The following is a 20,903-nucleotide window of genomic DNA, read 5'->3' as shown; positions in this document are numbered from 1 at the left end:
AAAAAAAAAAAAAAAAAAAAAAAAAAAAAAAAAAAAAAAAAAAACTGCCGCCGCAGCCACAGCCACAGGCAACCGCAACCTACGCCGGCACGACGCTCTCCGGCACAGTCTCACGCCAGCATACCTCTATCGGAAACGGTGCTGCAACATTTCTTTCTCTTCTCACTTTCACTCTCTCTGCTGCAACCGCGCTGGCACGCACGACTACCTAGCCTTCTTCTGTTCGTCGCCGACGGTCCTCTGCATTCCGTTGCTCGTCGACTAGGTCGCTTAATCCCGCCACCTCTCTACTGCTGAAATCGAAAGGATCGATTCTTTTTCTTCCTTTTTTTTTTTTTTCTCGTGCATTCTGATTTCATCAATTCATCCCATTCGAAAATAGGTAAAATTGGAATGAGTTCAAATTTAATCTAAAATGCTTACAAATTAAAACTCATTCCAAAATTTGTTGGGACAAATTAGGGTTTCCAAATTAGATTGAATTTCAAATCATTTTTATTTTTATATTCAAATCAAACACCGGAAATGATTTCAAATCCGGAGTGTAATTCTCTGAGAATTAGGGTCTCCATGCTATAAAAATTCTGCAGTCTTAGCTGCTTTCTGCTTTTGCTTTGTCGAGCTTTGCAGCGGGGGGTTTGAATGTCGATGGGAAGTGATACCACATGGGTTGGGAAGAAACCTCTGAGGCGAATCGGAGGAATGTCCGATGCCCTCTCAATTGCTGCCGATCTCGGTTTCTCTGTCTCTCTGCCTTCACAGGTCACTGATCCTTCTCTCTCTGTCTGCTTATACGTATTGTTAAGTTTTATGTTTCCTCGATGGATCTTTCATTTAAAAAATAGTCTTTGGAATCACTTGAAGAAGTTGATAGGTTAATGTGGTTTGTGAATTAGCTTTTGGAAATGGTATATTGCTTTCGATGAATTCTTGACAAGCATATTGAACTGGAAAAATAGGTCAGCATCTCAGGGCAATTAGTTATAGCAAGGATTCAATGAAGGTAAATTTTGTTCGTTCATTACATTAAGAAAACAGGGTCAATTGCTTACTAGCCTCTTGATTGATGGTGTGAGATCCCACATAGGTTGGAGAAAGGAACGCAGTTCCTTATAAAGGTGTGGAAACCTCTCCCTAGCAGATGCGTTTTAAAACTATGAGGCTAATGATGATACGTAACGGGCCACAGCGGATAATATCTGCTAGCGGTGAGTTTGGATTGTTACAAATGGTATCAGAGTCAGACACCGAGTGGTGTGCGAGCAAGGACGCTTGGGCTTCCAAGGGGGTGGATTGTGAGATCCCACATCGGTTGGAGAGGGGAATGAAGCATCCCTTATAAGGGTGTGGAAACCTCTCCCTAGCAAACACGTTTTAAAATCTTGAGGGGAAGCCCTTGAAGGGAAAGTCTAAAGAGGACAATATTTGCTAGCGGTGGGTTTGAGTAAAGATAAGGAGTGAATTTTTACTGCAAGAGTACACATGGGATACAAGTAATTCTGAATTTTTGTATCTATTGTAGTGCATTATTTGTGATCTCTGGTTTAATAGTTAACGGGATAGTTTGTCTCATTCAGGAAGACCTGCAAAATATATCTTCTGCTACTGGTGAGCAGGGTGATGATGTAATCAGAGTTTTACGAGAGCTTGCTGCTGTTCAAAGGAAAATAGCAGATCTTCAAGTGGAACTCCAAGGCCGTAAGGTGAGTATCCTGGCTTTTGCTTTTGTCAGTTTCAACTTTTAATTGTTGTGAGATCCCACGTCAATTGAGAACGTTGAGCCCCCAAGGAGGGTAGATTGTGATCTCACATCGGTTGGAGAGGAGAACGAAGCATTCTTTATAAGGGCGTGGAAACCTCTCCCTAACATACGGGTTTTAAAACCTTGAGGGAAAGCCCAAAAGGGAAAACCCAAAAAGGACAATATTTGCTAACGGTGGTCTTGGGCTGTTACAAATGATATTAGAGCGAGTCACTAGGCGGTGTGCCAGCGAGGACGTTGGGCCCTCAGGGGGGTGGATTGTGTTCTTTATAAGGGTGTGGGAAATCTCTCCCTAACATATGCGTTTTAAAAACCTTGAGGAAAAGCCCGAAAGGGAAAACTCAAAGAGGACAATATCTGCTAGCGGTGGCTTTGGGCTCTTACAAATGGTATCAGAGCCAGACACCCGACAGTGTGCCAGCGAGGACACTGGATCCACAAAAGGGGTGAATTGTGAGATCCCACATCGGTTGGAGAGGAGAGCGAAGCATTCCTTATAAGGGTGTGGAAATCTCTCTCTAATAGATGCATTTTAATACCTTGAGGAGAATTACTTATATTGGGCCGTTACAATTGTACTTGTTCATTGTTAATTTGCACGTTTTCTATATCTATCTGGAGTTTATTATTGTACTGAATGAATTGAAAATATGTCCTTAGGATGAGAAAAATGTAGCTCATTTGACACATGTGAGTGAAATGCAAAAGAAGATCGAGACTTTATCAAGGATTACTACCATATTGAAAGGTGTCATCCAGAATAAGGTGCTTTCTCTTGGACCATGATTTGAATCATAATACCTTGTGCTTTTAACCTCTTTTCTCTTATAAACGACCTCCAAAATTGAGAGTAGGACCTCGGTTTTAATAGAAGTCTTGTACGTTTCAACTTGTGTTTGAAAGATAGCAATACTTTGAGCTTGAGCATGCATGATTCAAAGGTTATGATATCTCTTGTATCCTCTTCTCCTCATTCCCAAATATATTGCAGGATCGTATAATAGCTCGTCTTCAGCAACCGTATTCAGTTGATTGCATTCCAGTGGAATCTGAATTTCAGGTTTGCCCATCAATGAAATGCTCAGTATTCCTTTACAATTTTCTTGTGTGTATGAGGGGACTGAATTTTGGTAACATCCCATGACCTACTTTCCTAGGATTATATGAGAAAACGGCATATAAATTGCTACCCGAACCCTAAAACACCTTGTGTAACAGCCCAAACTCACCGCTAGTTGATATTGTCCGTTTTGGCCTGTTGCGTATTGCCATCAACCTCGTGATTTTAAAACACATCTACTAGGGAGAGGTTTCCACACCCTTATAAAGAACCTCGTGTAACAGCCCAAACCCACCGCTAGTTGATATTGTCCGTTTTGGCCCATTGCGTATTCCGTCAACCTCATGATTTTAAAACGCATCTACTAGGAAGAGGTTTCCACACCCTTATAAGGAACCTTGTGTAACAGCCCACACCTACCGCTAGTTGATATTGTCCGTTTTGGCCCGTTGTGTATCGCCGTCAACCTCATGATTTTAAAACGCATCTATTAGGAAGAGGTTTCCACACCCTTATAAGGAACCTCGTATAACAGCCCAAACCCACCGCTAGTTGATATTTTGTCCATTTTGGCCGGTTGCGTATCGTCATCAACATCAAGATTTTAAAACGCGTCTATTAGGGAGAGGTTTCCACACTCTTATAAGAAATGTTACGTTCCCTCTCTAACCGATATAGGATCTCACAATCCGCCCCTCGTTTCCCTCTCGAACCGATGTAGGATCTCACACCTCATTGTTTCCATAAACTTTTGTCTATTTCAAGGGTAAAATTCTTCATCATGAGTGTATGATCATGTGACAAGTAGAAGAAGTTTGAAAGGCATTGTTTTGTACTGACTGATCGACAAACGACCCTGCTTGATGGAAATGTTTTGCAGAAACAATTTTCCGTGTTGTTGATGAAGGCTGCTAGTGATTATGGAGCTTTGACAGCTTCAGTTGCAGATCTCCAATGGAGTCAGAACTTTAGGGAGTCGCCTTCAGTGTGGGGGGTAACCCTAATTATCTCTTCTTCCTCTAATTTGATATTCACAAACACTAAAAGCATTGGAAATAATCTTCACTCATGTAGGAAATGCTTAGGCCCATCCCTGTAGCTTCAGCTTCTTGCACTGGATTCTTTGAAGCCATGAGTGCTATGAGGGAGTCCTTTGCAACACTACAGAATCTCCGAGTAGGTAATCCGAATCCATCTTTGCCTATGCCCCGACCTATCGATCCATCCCTTCGTGTCGTAGTCGATTCAAGCTGCATCACACCACCTCCATGGCAATCCGAATTGAGCTTTGATGAATTGGCCATCAGAAGCCTTCATAGGCAAGAAAATTGACAACAACAAAATGAAAACGAAAAACACATCGATCAAGATCACTCGCATCATGTCGATGGCTCGAGCCATCATAGATTGTTATGGGCCCCTTCGAGTGGCATTTGATCTGATTCTAAGGCCAAAGCTAATATCTTTTTTTTTGTCCCTTGAGTTAAGGATTATCGTTTTATGTATATGTAAAATATTAATTAGATCGATCTTTATGAATGTTGTATACAAATATCATTTGTTTAATCGAGTGATTCGTTAATTTTTTATAATAATCATTAGCCTAACTTTTTAACATTTTCTTTATTTAAAAAACCATGGATTAATCAAATAATAATAAAGAAAAACATATGGAATGTTATAAAATTCAAATTCCGAAGATATTTTGCAACAAATCAAATCAAAACACTTAATTATTTATTTATTATTAGAATAATTAAAAAAAAAAAACATTCAATTTCGTATGATTGGTCCCACATGCACCGCGATACTCTACATCTGTCGCATACTAACTAAACCCAAAACTTCCCAATTTACACCTCATCATTTTAACTTCCACGTGGACCTGACCATTGGCGCTCAATTTCCTCGATTTCACTGCCTAATAAAGCCACGTCAGCATTTTCTTTGCCAATGGGTCCCGCTTGTGATGATTGGTTCTCCTGCTGGATAGCGGGACCCGGTATTGGGGTTCGCATCGCTCCTTATCTATTTTTTATTATATTTTCTTTTTGCTTTTTAATAAAAGGTGGAAAAAGAGAAAAAAAAATAAAGTTTTTGTCTCATTTATTTGATTATTATATAAAAAAAAAATAGGTTTATTAAAACATTAACAATAATTTAAATATGAATAGTTTCTCTGGTTGGTAAGAATTAAAATATTATTTAAACAATAACTTTGGTTAACTTTTAGAATTATACATTAAAAAAATTATTCATTTATTTTTTTAGTTAACTTAATTTGAACTTTAAATATATTAATTAGGAATATATGATTTAAGTAACGCATGTTGAATAATTTTACATTATAAAAAATTAATATTTAAAAAAATTATAAAAAAATAAATAGAAGATATTATATCGGAAATATGTTGGAAGATTGACCCAGAGACTCTTTCATATAACTAAAAATAGAGTTCACATGGCGTGTTGGTTGCAGGAAGCAACCGCTGGATTTGTCCGCACCCGATCCACGCGGTGAACTTCCATGGCCAGACGACCTACCCTCTCTCCTCCGACTGCTTCTTCTCCGAGATCTCTGGTTTTCTCTCTCTTCCTTCTTGTGTTCTCTAATGGCGGGAAGAGGCAGATCCCAATGCCTCCATTTCACCATGAACCCCTTTTCTCCTTCAAACTTCGTTTAGATGACAATATATGCCACGCTTCTGGCTTCACCCTGGACGTTCTCTTCTCGCCTTCCAACCCAAGCAATTCTTTCGATTTCTTTTCCCTAATCCTCATCGTATTCCGTGAATTGAATTTCCTTTTGCCCTCTTCGTGTTTACGAGTGAGCGCCTTGCATTTTGGGGGATGAAATTTGGCGGTGATTGTTTTGTTTCGTTATGGAATCTCCCCTGCCTTGTCTTGGTTATTAATTAATTCTTGTCTTTGTATTAACATGCGTCGGTTGCGTGTATGCGTCTTTCCGATTTCGGTGTCGTTACTCAAAGCTGTAATTGGTGGTGATTTGGGAATCAGACTTGGTGTTAATGGGGAATGTTGATGATGATCGTTGTGTATTTCCTCTCACCAATTTGCAAATCGGGTATGCTTTCTCTTCCTTTGGATTAATTCCTTTTCGTGATGAGTTTCTCTATTCGTTTATATGATTGTTGTTGAGGGTTTCTTTTTCTCTTTTTTTCTTTTTCTCTTTTTGAAGATGAATGTTGGGTTTGTCTGTTCTTTTTGTATTCGTTTAAATGAATTCGCGTTCAACTTGTTTGATATTCGAAATAATTTGAAGGTTTCCTGTGTAATTGCAATGCTTTGACTGTATTTCTAATCGTATTGATGAATTTTTAGATGAGTTTCGGTAGCCGATTTCAATGGTTGGTGAATAGTATATTTGTTCAATGTTCAACTGTTTTTCATCAATTCAGCGACTTGCAGTCATATCTCTCTGATCTTAGCCTCTTCGTGGCGCATGAGAGTAAAAAATTCTTAATTTTGGTGGACAATCGGCCATGGTTGAGAGAATTTGGTTCGCGGCCTGCTCGGTTGTGGCAACTGATGGTTACGAAGGTTTGTATCAAATTCAATCCTGTTGAACTTTGTTTATCAATTTTCTGATACTCAGACTAAATTACCTTACTATTTTTCAGTCGAGGCTCTCTCCTTTTGCAAACAGGAAAGTACGGAGGGATAGAAATAGTGAACGAGTTGCTTATCAGAGACCCAAAATTACTAAGAAAAAGAAGTGTTTGTGGTTCTCATTGATCAATGCACTGACCCTGTCTCAAAAGAAACTTCTTCTTCCAATGCCTCCTGTGGAGAACCTTCGAAAATCTTTTATCCTAAACAATGAACTGCATTGCACATTGTATGGTTTTATTGTTTTTGAAGTTTCATGGAGCAATGTTAGGGGTATAAACTACTTTAATGAGCTTCAGGTACCTACTCTTCCACCTGCTTCGTCGGTTTGCTGTCTTGTAGTTGTCTGTGCTCAATCATTTTCATCTCACCTGCAGACGGATACCTCTCTGGCCGTAGAGTCTAAATATATGCAACGATGGGAATTTGATTGCATATCTCATGCTGCGGGGAGCGTATCTTCTTGGTTCTTGGGTTCACCCTCAGATGAGCAACTGTTGAAGAGTTATTTGGAATCAGTCACAGGTAATGTTAGTGTTTCGAATTAATTCTGACGTAGATAAAATCTACGAATGCAAGTATGTACGTTCTGTTGTTCACGTGTGGAGGCTAGATCGGTGCACTGGTTGCATTGATTTTTAGATCACTTGATTCTTCACTATATCTAGGATGATTTACGAAGTGCTTTGTTTGGTAATGATATTGCAATGCTTAGAGCCTATTGTTATTTGTAGCCTTTGTAACAACTTACATTGTTCTGGCTATGGTGTGCGGATGGGTAGCACGATCCCTCGTCTTCTCCAACAAATTCTTTCTATTCGAGTCTCTAGATTATATCAATTATGTATTGCCTTCAAATGTTCGTCAACAAATGTAACATGATTATTATCCAGTTTCTATATTTGAAACTGCATAGTAGGATTTGGTTCAATCTGCTTGTATGATCTAAGCATGTCTTTGGTTGAAACTATTGAGTAGCTGATGGCTTACTTGCTTGAGCTTGCTCTCCCACAACCCCATTTTCACGGTTTAGGCTGCTCCCATTTTGATTGCCGCCACTACAAGAATCGCTTTTGCTTTCTTTTCCTCTAGCTACTAAGATGTTTCAGTCCACTTCACAATTTCATTTTCAATGCCATTTTTCAGGAGAAATTTTCTATGATGCTGTAGATGATTTTGATGATATTGAAGACAATTTCCTCAATAATAGCATTCCAATTATGGAGGACGAGATTATCTCCTACAAAAACTTTTGCATTAATAATGATCTTCTGGAGTGCACTGATGGTGAACTAAACTTACATTCTACGACTGTAGAAGACAGCACGAATACACTACAGACGCCTCCTCCTACTGGTCCTAACAAGAGAAGAAAAGTAACAAAATTTATTGGCTCAGATAATGAAGATGATACCAATCTGGATGAGATGGAGAACAGGACTAGTGGTTTCCCCAGTGTCTCAGAGATCTATGATGCTAATTGTCAAGATGTAGTTGAGGCTACACAATACAAAGATGTATTAATTTTGTTTAGGTTCGATGATCGCGACCTTCCATTTAAGTTAAAGCAAGTAATAATGTCTGATCTACGGTTGCTCACTTTGTTAGAAGCTGGTCTTCCATCTTGGGTCATCTTCCTTCAATCTTACCCTGTGTTTTGTCAAGTCTATCGTCCGTGGATGTGCCCTTTTGCAAGAGCTTTGTATGTACTGGTATCGGTTATCACCGTTCTCATAGGATTCTATGATTTATACAAAAATGTCCCGCTTTTGAAGGCAGCAGCGTCTCGTTTGTGTGGACCCCTTTTTGACTGGATTGAGAATTGGGAGATGGTATCAAGGATCAAATACTTGGGAACAATGTTGTTCTTACATAATTTTGAGAAAGCTCTTACATGGTTTCTTACTATTTCACGTACCACACGATCTTTTCTTGCAATTTTGGCTCGACCGTTGGCAAGTCCGGTCGTGGAACTTCTAGGATTCGTTCTTCCTATTTGTAATACTTGTATCGAAGTTGTTGGGAACTTCTTTTCAGTGATCTGGGATGTGATAGACTTTTGTGGCGATATGGTTGTTGACTCAGTTGTGTTGTTGCTCTTGCCAATATGGTTCATTTTCTCAACCTTGTGGAGCTGTGGTGGGTTCATACTGCTTTTCCTGTTTATTCCTTATCTTTTTCACTACATTTCTAATCCCCTTCTTTTTTCTGCAGTAACAATGATTTTGCTTCCTGCATTGAGGATCATTTCAGAAATACTATATGTTCCGATCAGAATCATTCTTTCGTTAGCTAGTTTCGTCACTTACATATGCACCGGCATTTATGAGATGTTCGGAGACGTACGACAAGTTCTTTGTAGTGTTTTTCAAGTTGCTTCTGTTTCAGAGGTAACAGTTGCCACTTCTGAGGTCTCCATTTTGCGTACACTTTGGAATGATCTCTTCTCTCAGGTACTATACATCGAACAATAACTACTCGTGTTATACTGTGCCAACTTTTTTAGTACTGTAGCGATTTCTTTGCTTCAGGTTTTTAGAGCTCTTAGAAGTATTTTAAATGGATTTGTTGCCTTCTTCACTGCCTGCAACAGACATCGGCTCAGGTTGGCTTCAGGTTTTGCTAAGTATAATTCACAATTCTTGTGTAAATAGAAGAAAGTGTCACTAATTTATCACTTCTTCCATGATGCAATAGCATCTATAATTATGTACAGGAATGTTTTGAAAGATTATGTGGTCGAATGCGAGGCTCAGAGCAGGAAGCAAGCAGCAGTAGACGCATGTACAAGCCCCAACGTCTGTCTAGGGTATATGGACAGGTTGTTTTCAATCTCATTCTTTCAAATAAGTAGTGTAATGGTTATTCCCATAGTTCTTGGAGTAGTTTGTAATAAAATTTTGAAGCCCTTGAGCAATCTGAGATCTAACGCCCAAACCTGTTCGATGTTTTTGTTGTGTTCACAGTCCTTGGAAAACCGTAAGGTTCACACGGATTAGAAGTCTATTGGCTTAAGCAGATGATTACGACGCATAGAAGATAATAAACCCCTCATGCATACTTAGTACATTTTAATCGAAAGACATGGCTCGAGGCACATCTTAGCGGAGGAGGCAGCGTAACTATACCATACAAAGTAGCATGAGTTTTTTTCTTTTTTTTCCCTACAACAACACGAGGTTGGAGGGTTCAAATTACTGAAGCTCAAGGTAGCGAGAGATTATATGCCTGAATTAGTTGAACTATCTTTTAGATCTTTTATAGTTTCCTTTCCAGATGATGTGCTGTAAATCACCGGATGTAAAGAAACATGCAAAATTAGTGTACAGAATTTGCATATTCCAAAGGTAAAGGATTTTTGATTGACTGTGGATGTTATGTATATATATATATATAGATATAGCAGGGTAGGGATTTCCTGTCTAAATAAGAAATCAAACCGCAAACTAACGCAATTTAAGAGAACATTATTTTCTGTCCACTTTATTTGACATGACGTGACATATTATTCGAAAGTGAAACGTGATACGTTGAAGTATTTTGACATATTATTCGAAAGCGAATCGTAATATGACTTAAAATGAAAGAATATTGGATGATGAAAAATATTATAGGAAATATAAAAGCAAAGGTCGAATCAGCATTCTTTTTTGAAGCATTCTGTGTGGTTCAAATGAATTAATGGTATTCCCGATTCCAAATCATCTAGTAATGCTTCCTGCTGAAGCTTTGAAATGAAATTAAAATGGTCTACCATTTTCAACGTGGAGGAGGAAAAAAACAGGTTGGTACATTGTAATTAACTTCCCAAATGTGCTACTAATGCTTCCTGCTGAAGCTTTCAATCCATACAACCACCCAAGTAACAACAAGTGATACGAGAAGATAATAATAATAATATTGACATCAGGGATTAGAAGTCTGCTGGCTTAAGCAGATAATTATGACACACATAAAATACTAAATACTAAAGGAGCATATCCAACACCCCACGTACTTCAACCACTGGATCCACCCGTCTGGTGCAACATTGCATCAATCTCATCCCCATCCTCCATCTCTAGCTGGTAAAAATTACATGCTTTTACTAAAAATTCATGAATTTTAATATTAGGGTATCTAATGGGGTGCTAATATCAGGGAAAGGGATACCTCGTCGGGAGTTTGCTCTGCTCGAAGACGACGACCATCGAATAGAAAAGCAATGGAGTTCAGATCCACAGATTGTCGATCACAGTAAGCATTCATTAGTTTCTTCAGCTGAGTGCTCCTTTTAATCCTGAAGAACACCTCGTTCCCATCCTATAGGAAATCAAAATTTCAGAATTAAGATGTTAGTCTTTCACAAATACAAACCCATAATTTTTTGGTAAAGAAACAAACTTTGATGGAGAAAAGTGAAACAATGCAATAAGGCATATCAAAAATAAGCCCACAAAAGGAATCCTACAATAGGAAGATCAAGAAAATTATTTCCATGGAATGTATTAACCATGAAGATTGATACATTGGATCAATCACTCCAAGATAGAAAATTTTGGGACAGAAAAATGGAGCTGAGCATTCATAAGCACTTTCAATCTCCTTGCTCTTCCTAGCCTTAGTAAAAAAAATAACTCAGTAGATGGATTAAACCGAGCGTCCACTCAATTCACTGCCATTTGTATCAATAATCACAACGAAGACCACAAAGCAGCATTCTTCTCAAGGTTTAAAAAAGAATTAAAACCACACAGATGTACATTTCCATGGCATGTATTGACTATTAAGATGGCTGATAGACTGTCTTAATTCTTCTGCTGCTTAGGCATGTGCCAGACTTTAGAGTACTATTCTTATTTAATTTAATGGCCCAACTGATCCTTTCATTGAAATAGTGAAAGAATTGTGAGAAACTCCCATAGAAGCTTAGAAAATCCATTCTATTTTTTAAGGCTTGGTTTAGAACACATTTACATGAATTTTTAAAATACATTAAAACCACTCCATTGGAAGTGATAGTGAAAAAATCCATTTCGTAATGTATTCAAACAAAATGAACAAAAGAATACAACCAAATTTCAGAGAAAACCCACAAATGCTCATGTATTCAAGCTAAAAAAACACCCCAAAAGCCCTATTTAAAAGATCAAAAAAGTAAATGTGCAGTCAATACTCGGTAAGGCCACAACCCAGCAGGTATTCAATCCACAAGCGGCAAATCCATCCCAATGAAAAGTAAATTAGAAGAATATCAAAGAATCAATAGATTATCAAGGACAGGACAGGAGGACCAGCACTCGGTCTTGATCATCTATGTCAAATTCATTCCCAAATAACCCAGAAGTACTTAAGCAGCATGGCACCTACGAAGTCTTCGCCAAAAGAACAATCAAAGCTACGCAGGATTTTGCTACCCTGAGTGAGTATAACAAACAAAAAGAAGAATGGAACAGTCTGAATGCGACCGAAACTGCAAATATTACAAAAACAAACGGAAACTATAATTCCACCTATCAATTAATTGACTTGGCTAGATTCTGAGAGAGAAAGTTTCGAAGGAAAAAAAAGAAAAAGAACAAAACATAATTAGATGAACATTTTTTTTCATTTTCGGGATTCAATTTTCCGTAACAACCAAAAAGCGATTCAACAGTAGAAAGAGAGAGAAAAGAGAAGGCAAAAGCCAGACAACATCAAGAGACAACAAACACATTAAAGAAATATCAGCAATGAAACCTTCAAGCGTGAACTTAATTCCTCCAGAAAGAAACCAACCAACCTGGCCTTTGACCTTCAGATTGATATGCGCAGATTGATCGTTGGGCTTTTTGTCTTCCTCCTGCTGCGTGTTCGTGACCCCCGACATTGTTCAATCTGCCGATTTGCCAGAAATTAGGGTTCAAATCCTTCTGATTTCCCCGACTCCTGAAAAGAGGAAATAAGTATTTCCTTTTTCAAAAAAGAAATCATATAGGTAAGTGACAGTGGGCCTATGGGCTCAGACTATTGGGCCAATAACTCATCTATGGACCTCACTATCAACATAAATTTTTAATAAAATAAAAAAAAATCATTTATATTGTTTTACGAAAGTACCCCTTTTTGGTAATGACTTCAAACCACATTTAATATAATATTTCCCTACATGGTTTTAAAGAAATCCAGTGCATATGTTTATTTAATTGATATAACTTTCTATTTTTATTATCAAAAATAGTTATCCTTCCTTTGCTCGTCGGCCACATGGACGGATTCATAGGGATCGAGCTACTTATATATGGCAAACACAAGCATAGTTTAACACGACAATTTTAGGTTTAAAACTTGTCCAAATTTTCTATTCAGTTTCGAGGGAACAAGGGAGAGATCTCAACTTGAAATTTGTGAGGATCAAATCTTTCCAACATAAACTTTCCCATTTAGTTTTGTTTATAGTTTCTTATAATGCCGTACTTTTAGGGAGAATATAATCAATTTATAGTTGTAGTATTCAAGATCACTCCCGTTACGTTACAAGTGTTAAGGTAGTATTCAAGATCACTCCCGTTACGTTACAAGTGTTAAGGTAGTATTCAAGATCACTCCCGTTACGTTACAAGTGTTAAGGTAGTATTCAAGATCACTCCCGTTACGTTACAAGTGTTAAGGTAGTATTCAAGATCACTCCCGTTACGTTACAAATGTTAAGGTAGTATTCAAGATCACTCCCGTTACGTTACAAGTGTTAAGGTAGTATTCAAGATCACTCCCGTTACGTTACAAGTGTTAAGGTAGTATTCAAGATCACTCCCGTTACGTTACAAGTGTTAAGGTAGTATTCAAGATCACTCCCGTTACGTTACAAGTGTTAAGGTAGTATTCAAGATCACTCCCGTTACGTTACAAGTGTTAAGGTAGTATTCAAGATCACTCCCGTTACGTTACAAGTGTTAAGGTGAGCATATAGTGGTTGAAACTTATCACTACGGTTTTCAATTCTTCTTGAGTTATGCTTGAAAATTCAAGTATAACTCAACTACTTCAGCCCAAAAAACCTTATTAGTTCAAATTTCTCAACTCTATTCTATACTCTTTAACCTTCAATAAACTATCTAAGTCATATACAGCTTAATCAATAAATCAAATGTTCAAATCAATAGATCAAATGTTCAAATCAATAGATCAAATGCTCAAATTTTCTCACTTCTTCGATCTAAAAAAACCATGCCCCGTCTGGTCATAACCCTCAAATGAAAAAAAATGAGATTCTTATCTTGTGAGGAATAAAAATGAACGGTAGAATGATGGCAGCTATATAGTCAAGTTAGATGATCAATAGAATTGGAATAGAATTGAATTTGAAAGCATATATATATATAGATATATATATATATACACACACACATATATACATATAAAGGTTAATCCGGGTATCCCACTTTGCTTTTAGTTTCCGTGGAATCGGATACTGTGGAGGAGGATGCCACGCTGGTAATGGGGTGGAATATTTGTTGCAAAATAATTTTTAATTATTTTTAAAAAAAAATTCTGAAAATTGACCATTTTGCCCTCACTTATCGGGCTAACCTAAACTAATTAAATCGGGATTTAGTTTCGAAATAATTGACATTAGAGATGGGGAGATCGGGTACGTAGGATTTCCGGTAATGGTGTCGCCGGTAAGCCTTATTTCAGCCACCCGCGGTGGAGGGTCGTCGGACGAAGAAGAAGAAGAATCCCTCAGATATCCATTTCAAATCATTCACTAAGTGTCATACGGCACTTGCAATTTCCAGGATTTCCTCACTGGGATATAAACTCAAAACTAAAATAAATAAAATAAAATAAAAACAATAATAAAATACCTTGCTTATGAATCCAATAAGACTGAAGCTAAGAATGCAGATTGAATCAGAATAGACAGATGGGGAAGATGACGGTCAGATTTTATAGACGTCAAATACAAACCCTAATCGGTAAGGCCTTCTCTTTTTGGGCTTTCTATGGCAATTTGGGCCTCACTTTTACTGGGCTTTGACTGTCAGAAGGCCCACCTTTAGGATATCTAAACATTTTAATATAATAAAGAAATTATTATCTTTAAACTTATTAATATTAGCCTTTAATGTACCCAACATTTTCTAATTAAAGACCCCTGAATTAATTAAATAATACAAAACATCTAATTCGATTCCCACTACTTACATGTATAAAAGAATAATAATAAAAAAAACAATTCGAATATTATAAAATCCAAATTCCAAAGGATATTAGAAATTCCCAACACTTTTTTCTATCAATTGCGTTGGATTCACGACGAGAGACTAAACCATTTTCAAAATCTTCCAAGTGGGTTTGGTATATATATATATATATATATGAGGAGGAAACCAGGAAGGTACATTGTAATTAACTTACCAAATAAGCAGAGCGTTCAATCCATACAACGAGCCAAGCCAGGTAACAAGTGATATGAGAAGATAATATTGACCTCACAACATAAAGCATAAACTTTGGGAAGTCTTTCCAGAATCTACACCTAATATAAACCACCTGCAAGAATCTAAATGACCCACATTTTCCTTTTTCGATCAAAAAACAAATACTAAAGGTCCACATATCGCATATCAACCACTCGATCCACCTGTTTGGTGCAACATTGCATCGATCTCATCCCCATCCTCCATCTCTAGCTGGGAAAAATTACATGCTTTTACTAAAAATTCATGAAATTTCATATTAGGGTATCTAATTGTGCTTAGATTAGAGAAAGGGATACCTCGTCTGGGGTCTGCTCTGCTCGAAGACGACGACCATCGAATAGAAAAGCAATGGAGTTCAGATCCACAGATTGTCGATCACAGTAAGCATTCATTAGTTTCTTCAGCTGAGTGCTCCTTTTAATCCTGAAGAACACCTCGTTCCCATCCTATAGGAAATCAAAGATTCAGAACATACTTCTTTGGTACAAAAAAATTAACTTTTATGGAGAAAAGTGAAACAAGTCAACAAGGAATCCATCCCACTATAGGAAGATCAAGAAAAATATTTCTAACCAAAATTGATTAAGAACGAATTGATGTAATTATCAACTTGATAAAGAAGAATGAAGGAGAAAGGAAACAGTACAAGCTGAAGTGAAACAAAGAACAGAAAAGAAACTGAGAAATTAACTCAATAGATAGATTAAACCGGTCCTCCAATCAAATCACTATAATTTGTACCATTAATCACAACGGAGACCATAGAGTGAAAGAATTGTGAGAAACTCCAACTCATTTTAGCTTAAAGGAACACCACAAATGCTTTGGTACTCATGCTTGGATAAACATCCCAACAGCGCTGTTTGAAAGATCAAAAATGGAAATGTGCAGCCAATGCTCAGCAAGGCTACAATCGAGCAGATATTCGATGCACAAGTGATGAGTCCATCCCAATGAAAAGTATATTGGAAGAATATCTAAAATCACTAGCTCATCCAGGACAGGACAGGAAGACCAACGGCTATGTAAAATTCACTCCCAGTATCCCAGATAGTAGTTTATAACAGCATGCACCTACGAAGTCTTTGCCAAAAAGATCAATCAAAGCTATGACATGAATTTTGTTAACTATTACACAAAAAATGGAAACTACAATTCCATCTATCACTTAATTGACTTTTGCTAGATTCTGAGAGGGAAAGATGAACAAAAAAAGTTCCATTTTCGGGATTCAACTTTCGGTAACAACCAAAAGCAATTCGATAGTAGAAAGAGCGAGAAAAGAGAAGGAAAAAGCCAGAAAACATCAAGAGACTACGAACATATGAGAGAAATATCAGCAGCATTAAAACCTTCAAGCATCAACTTAATTTCTCGAGAAGGAAACCAACCTGGCCTTTGACCTTCAGATTGATATGCGCCGATTGATCGTTAGGCTTTTTGTCTTCCTCCTGCTGCGTGTTTGTGACCCCCGACATCCTTCAATCTCGTCCGATTTACTAGAAATTAGGGTTCAAATACTTCTGATTTCCGACTCCTGAGAGGAGGAAAATAGTTTTTATTTTTTGAAATAAGAAAATTCATATATATATATATAGATGTGCTCCTGGGCCGGTGGGCTGAGACTATTGGGCCTAAGTATCATCAGAAATTTTATTTAAGAATTTTTTTTACGATAATACCCTTTCTTCTAATGACTTAAACCACATTTAATATAATATTTCCTCTATATATATATATATAGTTCTAAATAAATTTAGTGCATCCATGATTAATTTTTTTAATTAACTATAACCCAAATTTTTCCTCTCATATTTTCACATTCTCATACATATATCTTTTATCCATACCAAACCTAAAACATTTCTAGAACTATATTTTAAAATATTTCACAAATTTTAACTTTTAGAACCAACCCTTAAGTTATTACACGTGTGAAAAGAGTTTTTTTTTTTTTTTTTTTTTTTTTTGGTATTAAGTTTAATACCAATAATGCAGGCTGTTTGAAATGAGAACAGAATGATGTAATATAAAGTCTACAAATAAAATGGTTAGTCCCACAATTTTCAATCCCTAGTTCTTGATTTTTTTTTTAAATACCAAATTCGTTGGATTTCAATTTTGTGTCCTACAAATTCCTACAATTTTAATCTTTTAATCTTATATTTAGTAGGTTTAAGAATTTACAAAATCATCAAAATACACAAAATTAAAATTTTATATTTGTATTAGACATAAAATTAAAGGGTTTAATGACTTAGTAATTCTATATAGGCGGGGACAACCAAAATCTTTGGTTATCAATGAATTTGGGATAATGGGTTGATATGAACACACAAGATAAGCAATTCTAGTGGGATCAACATTTGATCCGATCTCACTTAAGCTAACTTTAACCCCGAATATACCAAGGGGCTTGAGAAGAACAAAAGACGAACAATAAAAAATCAGTAATCATTATGAATCTTTTTTTTCACTCAGTCGAGAATCTTTGCCTTTCTTTCTTCTCACTTCTTTGAGAATATAAATCCATCAACACTACCGAGTATGCAATCATTGCCCGTGATCACTAACAGTAACAACCTCGAAAAATGAAGTCCAATCCATATGGGAATGGAATTTCTAGTCATCCCCTCTAAATGGACCTAAATTAAGCCATAAAGATTAAGGAGATAGTCCTCCAATCATTTATCAAGAGTTCACTGATGTCCGTAATAATAATTTCATATGGTGAAATACAGTTTCCAATACACTGAATGAATCCGACAAGAGTTCCATAAGAAACTAAAACGAGAATTATGAATTATTAGCTGATAGGGTGCATAAAGTACCTTTGATTGATTGCTTTTTCCACTGAGCTTCGGACTTCGAACTTCGGCTTCGAAGGAACCAGGGACAGGGATGAATGATCAAACAGCTGAAAATTGTTACTGCCATTTTATTGGTCCAAACAAATCAAACATTACACTAAATGCATGCACATTATAGTTCTTTTCACATGCAAAGAGTACTCATATCCAAAAGAATACAGACAAGGGCCATGCCTCTCTAGTTGCCTTGCTTTTTATAATGATTTAGGGAAGGAATAACTTCAGGGTGATGAAGATTGAGAACTTTTAAAATGAACTGTAAGTGCTTGAAGGTTTGTACTGCCCTAGGTCCACCAAAGAAATCTTGCAAACCAAACAGGGTGATTCAGAAAGAGTGCAGGCAGGTGTAAGGGTATAGAATACTTTGAGGTGTACACATGGAAACATTCGTCATTATCCCTAAGGAAAAATGCAAAAAAGAAAAAAGAAAAGAAAAATCTCTAAATTACTTAGAAGGATTTCAGGAAAGTACTGTCTTTTCCATTTTATTCCAGCAAAAGATCTGCCCTCTGTAATCATTTTTCACCTCTTTGAGCATGAGAATAACATGGGATGATGCTTAAAGTCAGAGATATCAAACAGCTCCATAAACCTCTGGTCTGAAATTCTTGCTTTTGCAGCTGCAAATCTCTGGTACTCATCAAACACAGAAGTGAGGCACCACCTCTGCAATTTTCTAAGGCATCCCACAAGACAACCTGTTCGATGCTGGACAGAGAGAAGAATTTATAGATAAGAGAGTAGTGAGCTTGGATTCGTGGGAAGGAAGCATAGGGGGGAAACGGTGATTACCTTTCCTCTTTTGCAATGTATGAGAACTGGGTGATTCCTATCGTCTGCATTGAGAAAATTAACCTAATTAGATAACAACAATCTTCACAAAATAATACCCCTAGTCAATCAGTTTTAAGATGATATTCAGTGGTACCAAGGACAACTTTTAGTGCTTCACGAATCATATCATCCGGAATGTTCACGAATGGCTCCTGAAGACACAAATATTAATATCAACGTAAGATAACTGTAACGGTAGTACTATGAAATCTGGCACAGTCAGGCATATATCACTCGTATTCGCATTTCAACTAGAACAAAACCATAGCATCATGGTACCATTTACAGAGACCATAAATCAAGCATCCATGCCGAGGTATAAATATTGAGCATTTGAAAAAAAATGGGGCAGTGAGCCACTGATAGCAAGGATGAAGACAAAGTTCACTGACAGGGTAGTGGAGTTATGGCTTACAAGGATCTAATGAAGTAGATATTCGAATCAACAGAGAAACGGAAAAGGATTACCAAAACCCTCAAGTTTCCTAAAACTTAAGAACATATTATACTCGGTAATCAATGTAATTGAACCTAATATCACATGATATCACTGGAAATTAATTTCCTGAACACATGATACAGCTAGTAACACAGGCAGATCAAATCGGGTATCTTTTATTGGCTGAGAAAATTAGTTTTATGTTTCAAATCACATGTTTACACTAACGGTCTAATAGTTCAATGATAGATTTCGTGCATGTGGGCGTATATCAATCTCCGAATCCTCAAAAGATATCCCATGGCAACTTTGTTAAGCAATCAATATTTTCAAATTCCAAATATCAATCTCCGTAAAGCTGTATCTATTATCAAGTGTTGATTAGATTAAACGTTCGTCTGCAGATGCAGAGGTGAAGGACTGGTATCACGTTCCATTATTTCAAGCACGAGGCATTTCTCCTTATTGCATCTCAACTTCAAGGGACTGAGACCTAAAAAAAATTCAATCTTATTCTATACCAATTCTTGGATGAGCACAATTCCCGCAATTACAACCTCTTCAATGATCAAGTTTTCACAGGTAGTATATATAATTGTAACAACATTGCAGTGCGAGTAGCAGACATAAATATTAGCAAAAATTTCCACTGATACACGCCATAACTTATCCTTCAAACAGATATTCTTCATAACAGCAATTCGAGGACTAAAGCATAATATCAAGATCATGCAGAAATTCAAAACAAATATCAGTCTGAAGAGCCTGCAACGCCCAAGACATCCAGACTTCTGCCTTCTTGGAAGCTTATAAACTTCTTTCATACTCGACGATGCAAAATCATTAACTATTCGAACTTCATAATTATAAAAGAAAAACCTGATTACGTGATAAACAATTCCATGCTAAATTGCGCATGCGCTCTCCGGTAATGTTCCACAATTTAAAGTACGTGCTATAACGTACAGGGTGAACATCTACATTAACACAGTAATTTCCTAATCCAAATATAAAAATTATTACGTCGAGTCGTTAACTAAGACAATTTAACTTAAAACATCAGCGGTTCTAATAAGTAAAGGAGACTCCAAAAATGAACGAAAACGCACCTTATAGCTTTCAATTCCAAATTGATACAATCTAATCCCGTTCGACTTGAGGAACTCCATGTTGTGTTCCGGATACGGCTCCGGACATAAACATCTGCATCCATAAGTCGATGCAAAATCATCAATCCGTTCATCACACAAAGTCAAAACATAGATACTGAACCGTAAACAAGTAGAACAAAAACACAGGAAATGAAAATACTAGGATGAATACTATCCAAACGAAAGAACATACATACATAATGGAACGGAGACCTAGGGTTTGGAGGAAGGAGAAGTTAGCAGAGTCAGGGAAGCCGGAGCGGAAAATGCCATTATCAACCATGGAAAAGTTGAGAGGAGGGATATAGAGGCCGTCACCATCCCTCTCGCAGTCTTCGCATTCAACCAGCGACGAAATACTGCGATGGTGATCGATTGTATCGAACTCAATATTCCTGCACCTCTGTTCAGACTGATGCTTCAGGTTCTGCTCTTCGAATTTCATTACAGCTGAATAAGAAGAAGAAGAAGAAAGATGAGAAGATTATGACGACGACAATGGAAATACTGCGCAAACTGCGCCTTTATGTGGAAGAGAAAGAAGGAAGGAGAAGTCTGTGGGATCAAGATGGACATTCCATGTCTTCTGTGCCTCTCCAGCTTTCCTTTTTCTTTCTTTGATTTTATTTTATTTATATATATATATATATATATATATATATATTTTTTTTTTTTTTTTTTTTTTTTTTTTTTTTTTTTTTTTTTTTTTTTTT

General features: G+C 37.0%; 5 protein-coding genes and 1 non-coding gene across 11 annotated transcripts; 2 read left to right on the top strand and 4 right to left on the bottom strand.

Annotated features, from left to right (window-relative positions):
* Positions 1 to 19: 19 nt before the first annotated feature.
* On the top strand, positions 20 to 4,417 carry LOC111448168 (AUGMIN subunit 2-like). 2 transcript variants are annotated; one of them, XM_023087619.1, is made up of 7 exons: positions 20 to 265; positions 631 to 762; positions 1,578 to 1,703; positions 2,423 to 2,527; positions 2,754 to 2,822; positions 3,703 to 3,816; positions 3,897 to 4,417. In XM_023087619.1, the coding sequence occupies exons 2-7, from the start codon at positions 643 to 645 to the stop codon at positions 4,152 to 4,154; spliced, it is 792 nt and encodes a 263-aa protein (XP_022943387.1). In that variant the 5' UTR covers positions 20 to 265; positions 631 to 642; the 3' UTR covers positions 4,155 to 4,417. The 2 variants fall into 2 exon arrangements, with proteins under 2 accessions (XP_022943387.1, XP_022943388.1); XM_023087620.1 differs by lacking the exon at positions 2,423 to 2,527 and having other exon boundaries at positions 20 to 762.
* A 785-nt stretch (positions 4,418 to 5,202) lies between these two features.
* LOC111448926 lies at positions 5,203 to 9,831 on the top strand. 4 transcript variants are annotated; one of them, XM_023088713.1, is made up of 9 exons: positions 5,203 to 5,907; positions 6,242 to 6,383; positions 6,464 to 6,751; positions 6,830 to 6,977; positions 7,599 to 8,591; positions 8,667 to 8,905; positions 8,984 to 9,057; positions 9,150 to 9,273; positions 9,419 to 9,831. In XM_023088713.1, the coding sequence occupies exons 1-9, from the start codon at positions 5,852 to 5,854 to the stop codon at positions 9,449 to 9,451; spliced, it is 2,097 nt and encodes a 698-aa protein (XP_022944481.1). In that variant the 5' UTR covers positions 5,203 to 5,851; the 3' UTR covers positions 9,452 to 9,831. The 4 variants fall into 4 exon arrangements, with proteins under 4 accessions (XP_022944481.1, XP_022944479.1, XP_022944478.1 ...); XM_023088711.1 differs by having other exon boundaries at positions 5,204 to 5,907; positions 6,165 to 6,383; XM_023088710.1 differs by having other exon boundaries at positions 5,848 to 5,907; positions 6,022 to 6,383.
* Positions 9,832 to 10,219: 388 nt separating this feature from the next.
* On the bottom strand, positions 10,220 to 14,341 carry LOC111449061 (small ubiquitin-related modifier 1). Its single transcript, XM_023088904.1, has 4 exons — positions 14,279 to 14,341; positions 12,214 to 12,359; positions 10,605 to 10,754; positions 10,220 to 10,516 (listed from the first exon to the last, which is right to left on the bottom strand). Exons 2-4 carry the CDS (start codon positions 12,298 to 12,300, stop codon positions 10,451 to 10,453), a joined length of 303 nt encoding a protein of 100 aa, XP_022944672.1. The 5' UTR covers positions 12,301 to 12,359; positions 14,279 to 14,341; the 3' UTR covers positions 10,220 to 10,450.
* LOC111449152 lies at positions 14,169 to 14,225 on the bottom strand. Its single transcript, XR_002711549.1, has one exon. It is a non-coding gene; the product is annotated as a small nucleolar RNA U49 (small nucleolar RNA).
* A 449-nt stretch (positions 14,342 to 14,790) lies between the features above and the next one.
* Positions 14,791 to 16,473, bottom strand: LOC111448116 (small ubiquitin-related modifier 1). 2 transcript variants are annotated; one of them, XR_002711362.1, is made up of 4 exons: positions 16,288 to 16,473; positions 15,193 to 15,342; positions 14,909 to 15,106; positions 14,791 to 14,872 (listed from the first exon to the last, which is right to left on the bottom strand). XR_002711362.1 is itself a non-coding variant. In XM_023087536.1 (3 exons), exons 1-3 carry the CDS (start codon positions 16,372 to 16,374, stop codon positions 15,041 to 15,043), a joined length of 303 nt encoding a protein of 100 aa, XP_022943304.1. In that variant the 5' UTR covers positions 16,375 to 16,473; the 3' UTR covers positions 14,793 to 15,040. The 2 variants fall into 2 exon arrangements, 1 of the variants encoding a protein (XP_022943304.1); XM_023087536.1 differs by having other exon boundaries at positions 14,793 to 15,106.
* Positions 16,474 to 17,602: 1,129 nt separating this feature from the next.
* LOC111448944 (probable tyrosine-protein phosphatase At1g05000) lies at positions 17,603 to 20,811 on the bottom strand. Its single transcript, XM_023088738.1, has 5 exons — positions 20,388 to 20,811; positions 20,149 to 20,242; positions 18,695 to 18,752; positions 18,559 to 18,602; positions 17,603 to 18,474 (listed from the first exon to the last, which is right to left on the bottom strand). The coding sequence occupies exons 1-5, from the start codon at positions 20,633 to 20,635 to the stop codon at positions 18,289 to 18,291; spliced, it is 630 nt and encodes a 209-aa protein (XP_022944506.1). The 5' UTR covers positions 20,636 to 20,811; the 3' UTR covers positions 17,603 to 18,288.
* Between the last annotated feature and the right edge of the window lie 92 nt (positions 20,812 to 20,903).

Source organism: Cucurbita moschata, unplaced genomic scaffold, assembly GCF_002738365.1.
Source record: "Cucurbita moschata cultivar Rifu unplaced genomic scaffold, Cmos_1.0 Cmo_Scf00010, whole genome shotgun sequence".
NCBI lineage: Eukaryota > Viridiplantae > Streptophyta > Magnoliopsida > Cucurbitales > Cucurbitaceae > Cucurbita > Cucurbita moschata.
The sequence above is the reverse complement of the archived record's forward strand: the minus strand, read 5'-3'. Positions and strand labels throughout refer to the sequence as shown.

What these genes read in the sequence shown, in the direction of transcription:
- LOC111448168 (XM_023087619.1), top strand. Translation starts at nt 643, where the DNA reads ATGTCGATGGGAAGTGATACCACATGGGTTGGGAAGAAACCTCTGAGG. An exon ending in CTGTCTCTCTGCCTTCACAG is followed by an intron (nt 763 to 1,577) that starts GTCACTGATCCT and finishes TGTCTCATTCAG; the next exon opens with GAAGACCTGCAAAATATATC. An exon ending in AGTCGCCTTCAGTGTGGGGG is followed by an intron (nt 3,817 to 3,896) that starts GTAACCCTAATT and finishes TCACTCATGTAG; the next exon opens with GAAATGCTTAGGCCCATCCC.
- LOC111448926 (XM_023088711.1), top strand. Translation starts at nt 6,165, where the DNA reads ATGAGTTTCGGTAGCCGATTTCAATGGTTGGTGAATAGTATATTTGTT. An exon ending in ACTACTTTAATGAGCTTCAG is followed by an intron (nt 6,752 to 6,829) that starts GTACCTACTCTT and finishes TCTCACCTGCAG; the next exon opens with ACGGATACCTCTCTGGCCGT. An exon ending in GGAATGATCTCTTCTCTCAG is followed by an intron (nt 8,906 to 8,983) that starts GTACTATACATC and finishes TCTTTGCTTCAG; the next exon opens with GTTTTTAGAGCTCTTAGAAG.
- LOC111449061 (XM_023088904.1), bottom strand. Translation starts at nt 12,300, where the DNA reads ATGTCGGGGGTCACGAACACGCAGCAGGAGGAAGACAAAAAGCCCAAC. An exon ending in ATCTGAAGGTCAAAGGCCAG is followed by an intron (nt 10,755 to 12,213) that starts GTTGGTTGGTTT and finishes GATTTCCTATAG; the next exon opens with GATGGGAACGAGGTGTTCTT. An exon ending in CAGAGCAAACTCCCGACGAG is followed by an intron (nt 10,517 to 10,604) that starts GTATCCCTTTCC and finishes AATTTTTACCAG; the next exon opens with CTAGAGATGGAGGATGGGGA.
- LOC111448116 (XM_023087536.1), bottom strand. Translation starts at nt 16,374, where the DNA reads ATGTCGGGGGTCACAAACACGCAGCAGGAGGAAGACAAAAAGCCTAAC. An exon ending in ATCTGAAGGTCAAAGGCCAG is followed by an intron (nt 15,343 to 16,287) that starts GTTGGTTTCCTT and finishes GATTTCCTATAG; the next exon opens with GATGGGAACGAGGTGTTCTT. An exon ending in CAGAGCAGACCCCAGACGAG is followed by an intron (nt 15,107 to 15,192) that starts GTATCCCTTTCT and finishes AATTTTTCCCAG; the next exon opens with CTAGAGATGGAGGATGGGGA.
- LOC111448944 (XM_023088738.1), bottom strand. Translation starts at nt 20,635, where the DNA reads ATGAAATTCGAAGAGCAGAACCTGAAGCATCAGTCTGAACAGAGGTGC. An exon ending in CTAGGTCTCCGTTCCATTAT is followed by an intron (nt 20,243 to 20,387) that starts GTATGTATGTTC and finishes TTATGGATGCAG; the next exon opens with ATGTTTATGTCCGGAGCCGT. An exon ending in TTGGAATTGAAAGCTATAAG is followed by an intron (nt 18,753 to 20,148) that starts GTGCGTTTTCGT and finishes TTGTGTCTTCAG; the next exon opens with GAGCCATTCGTGAACATTCC.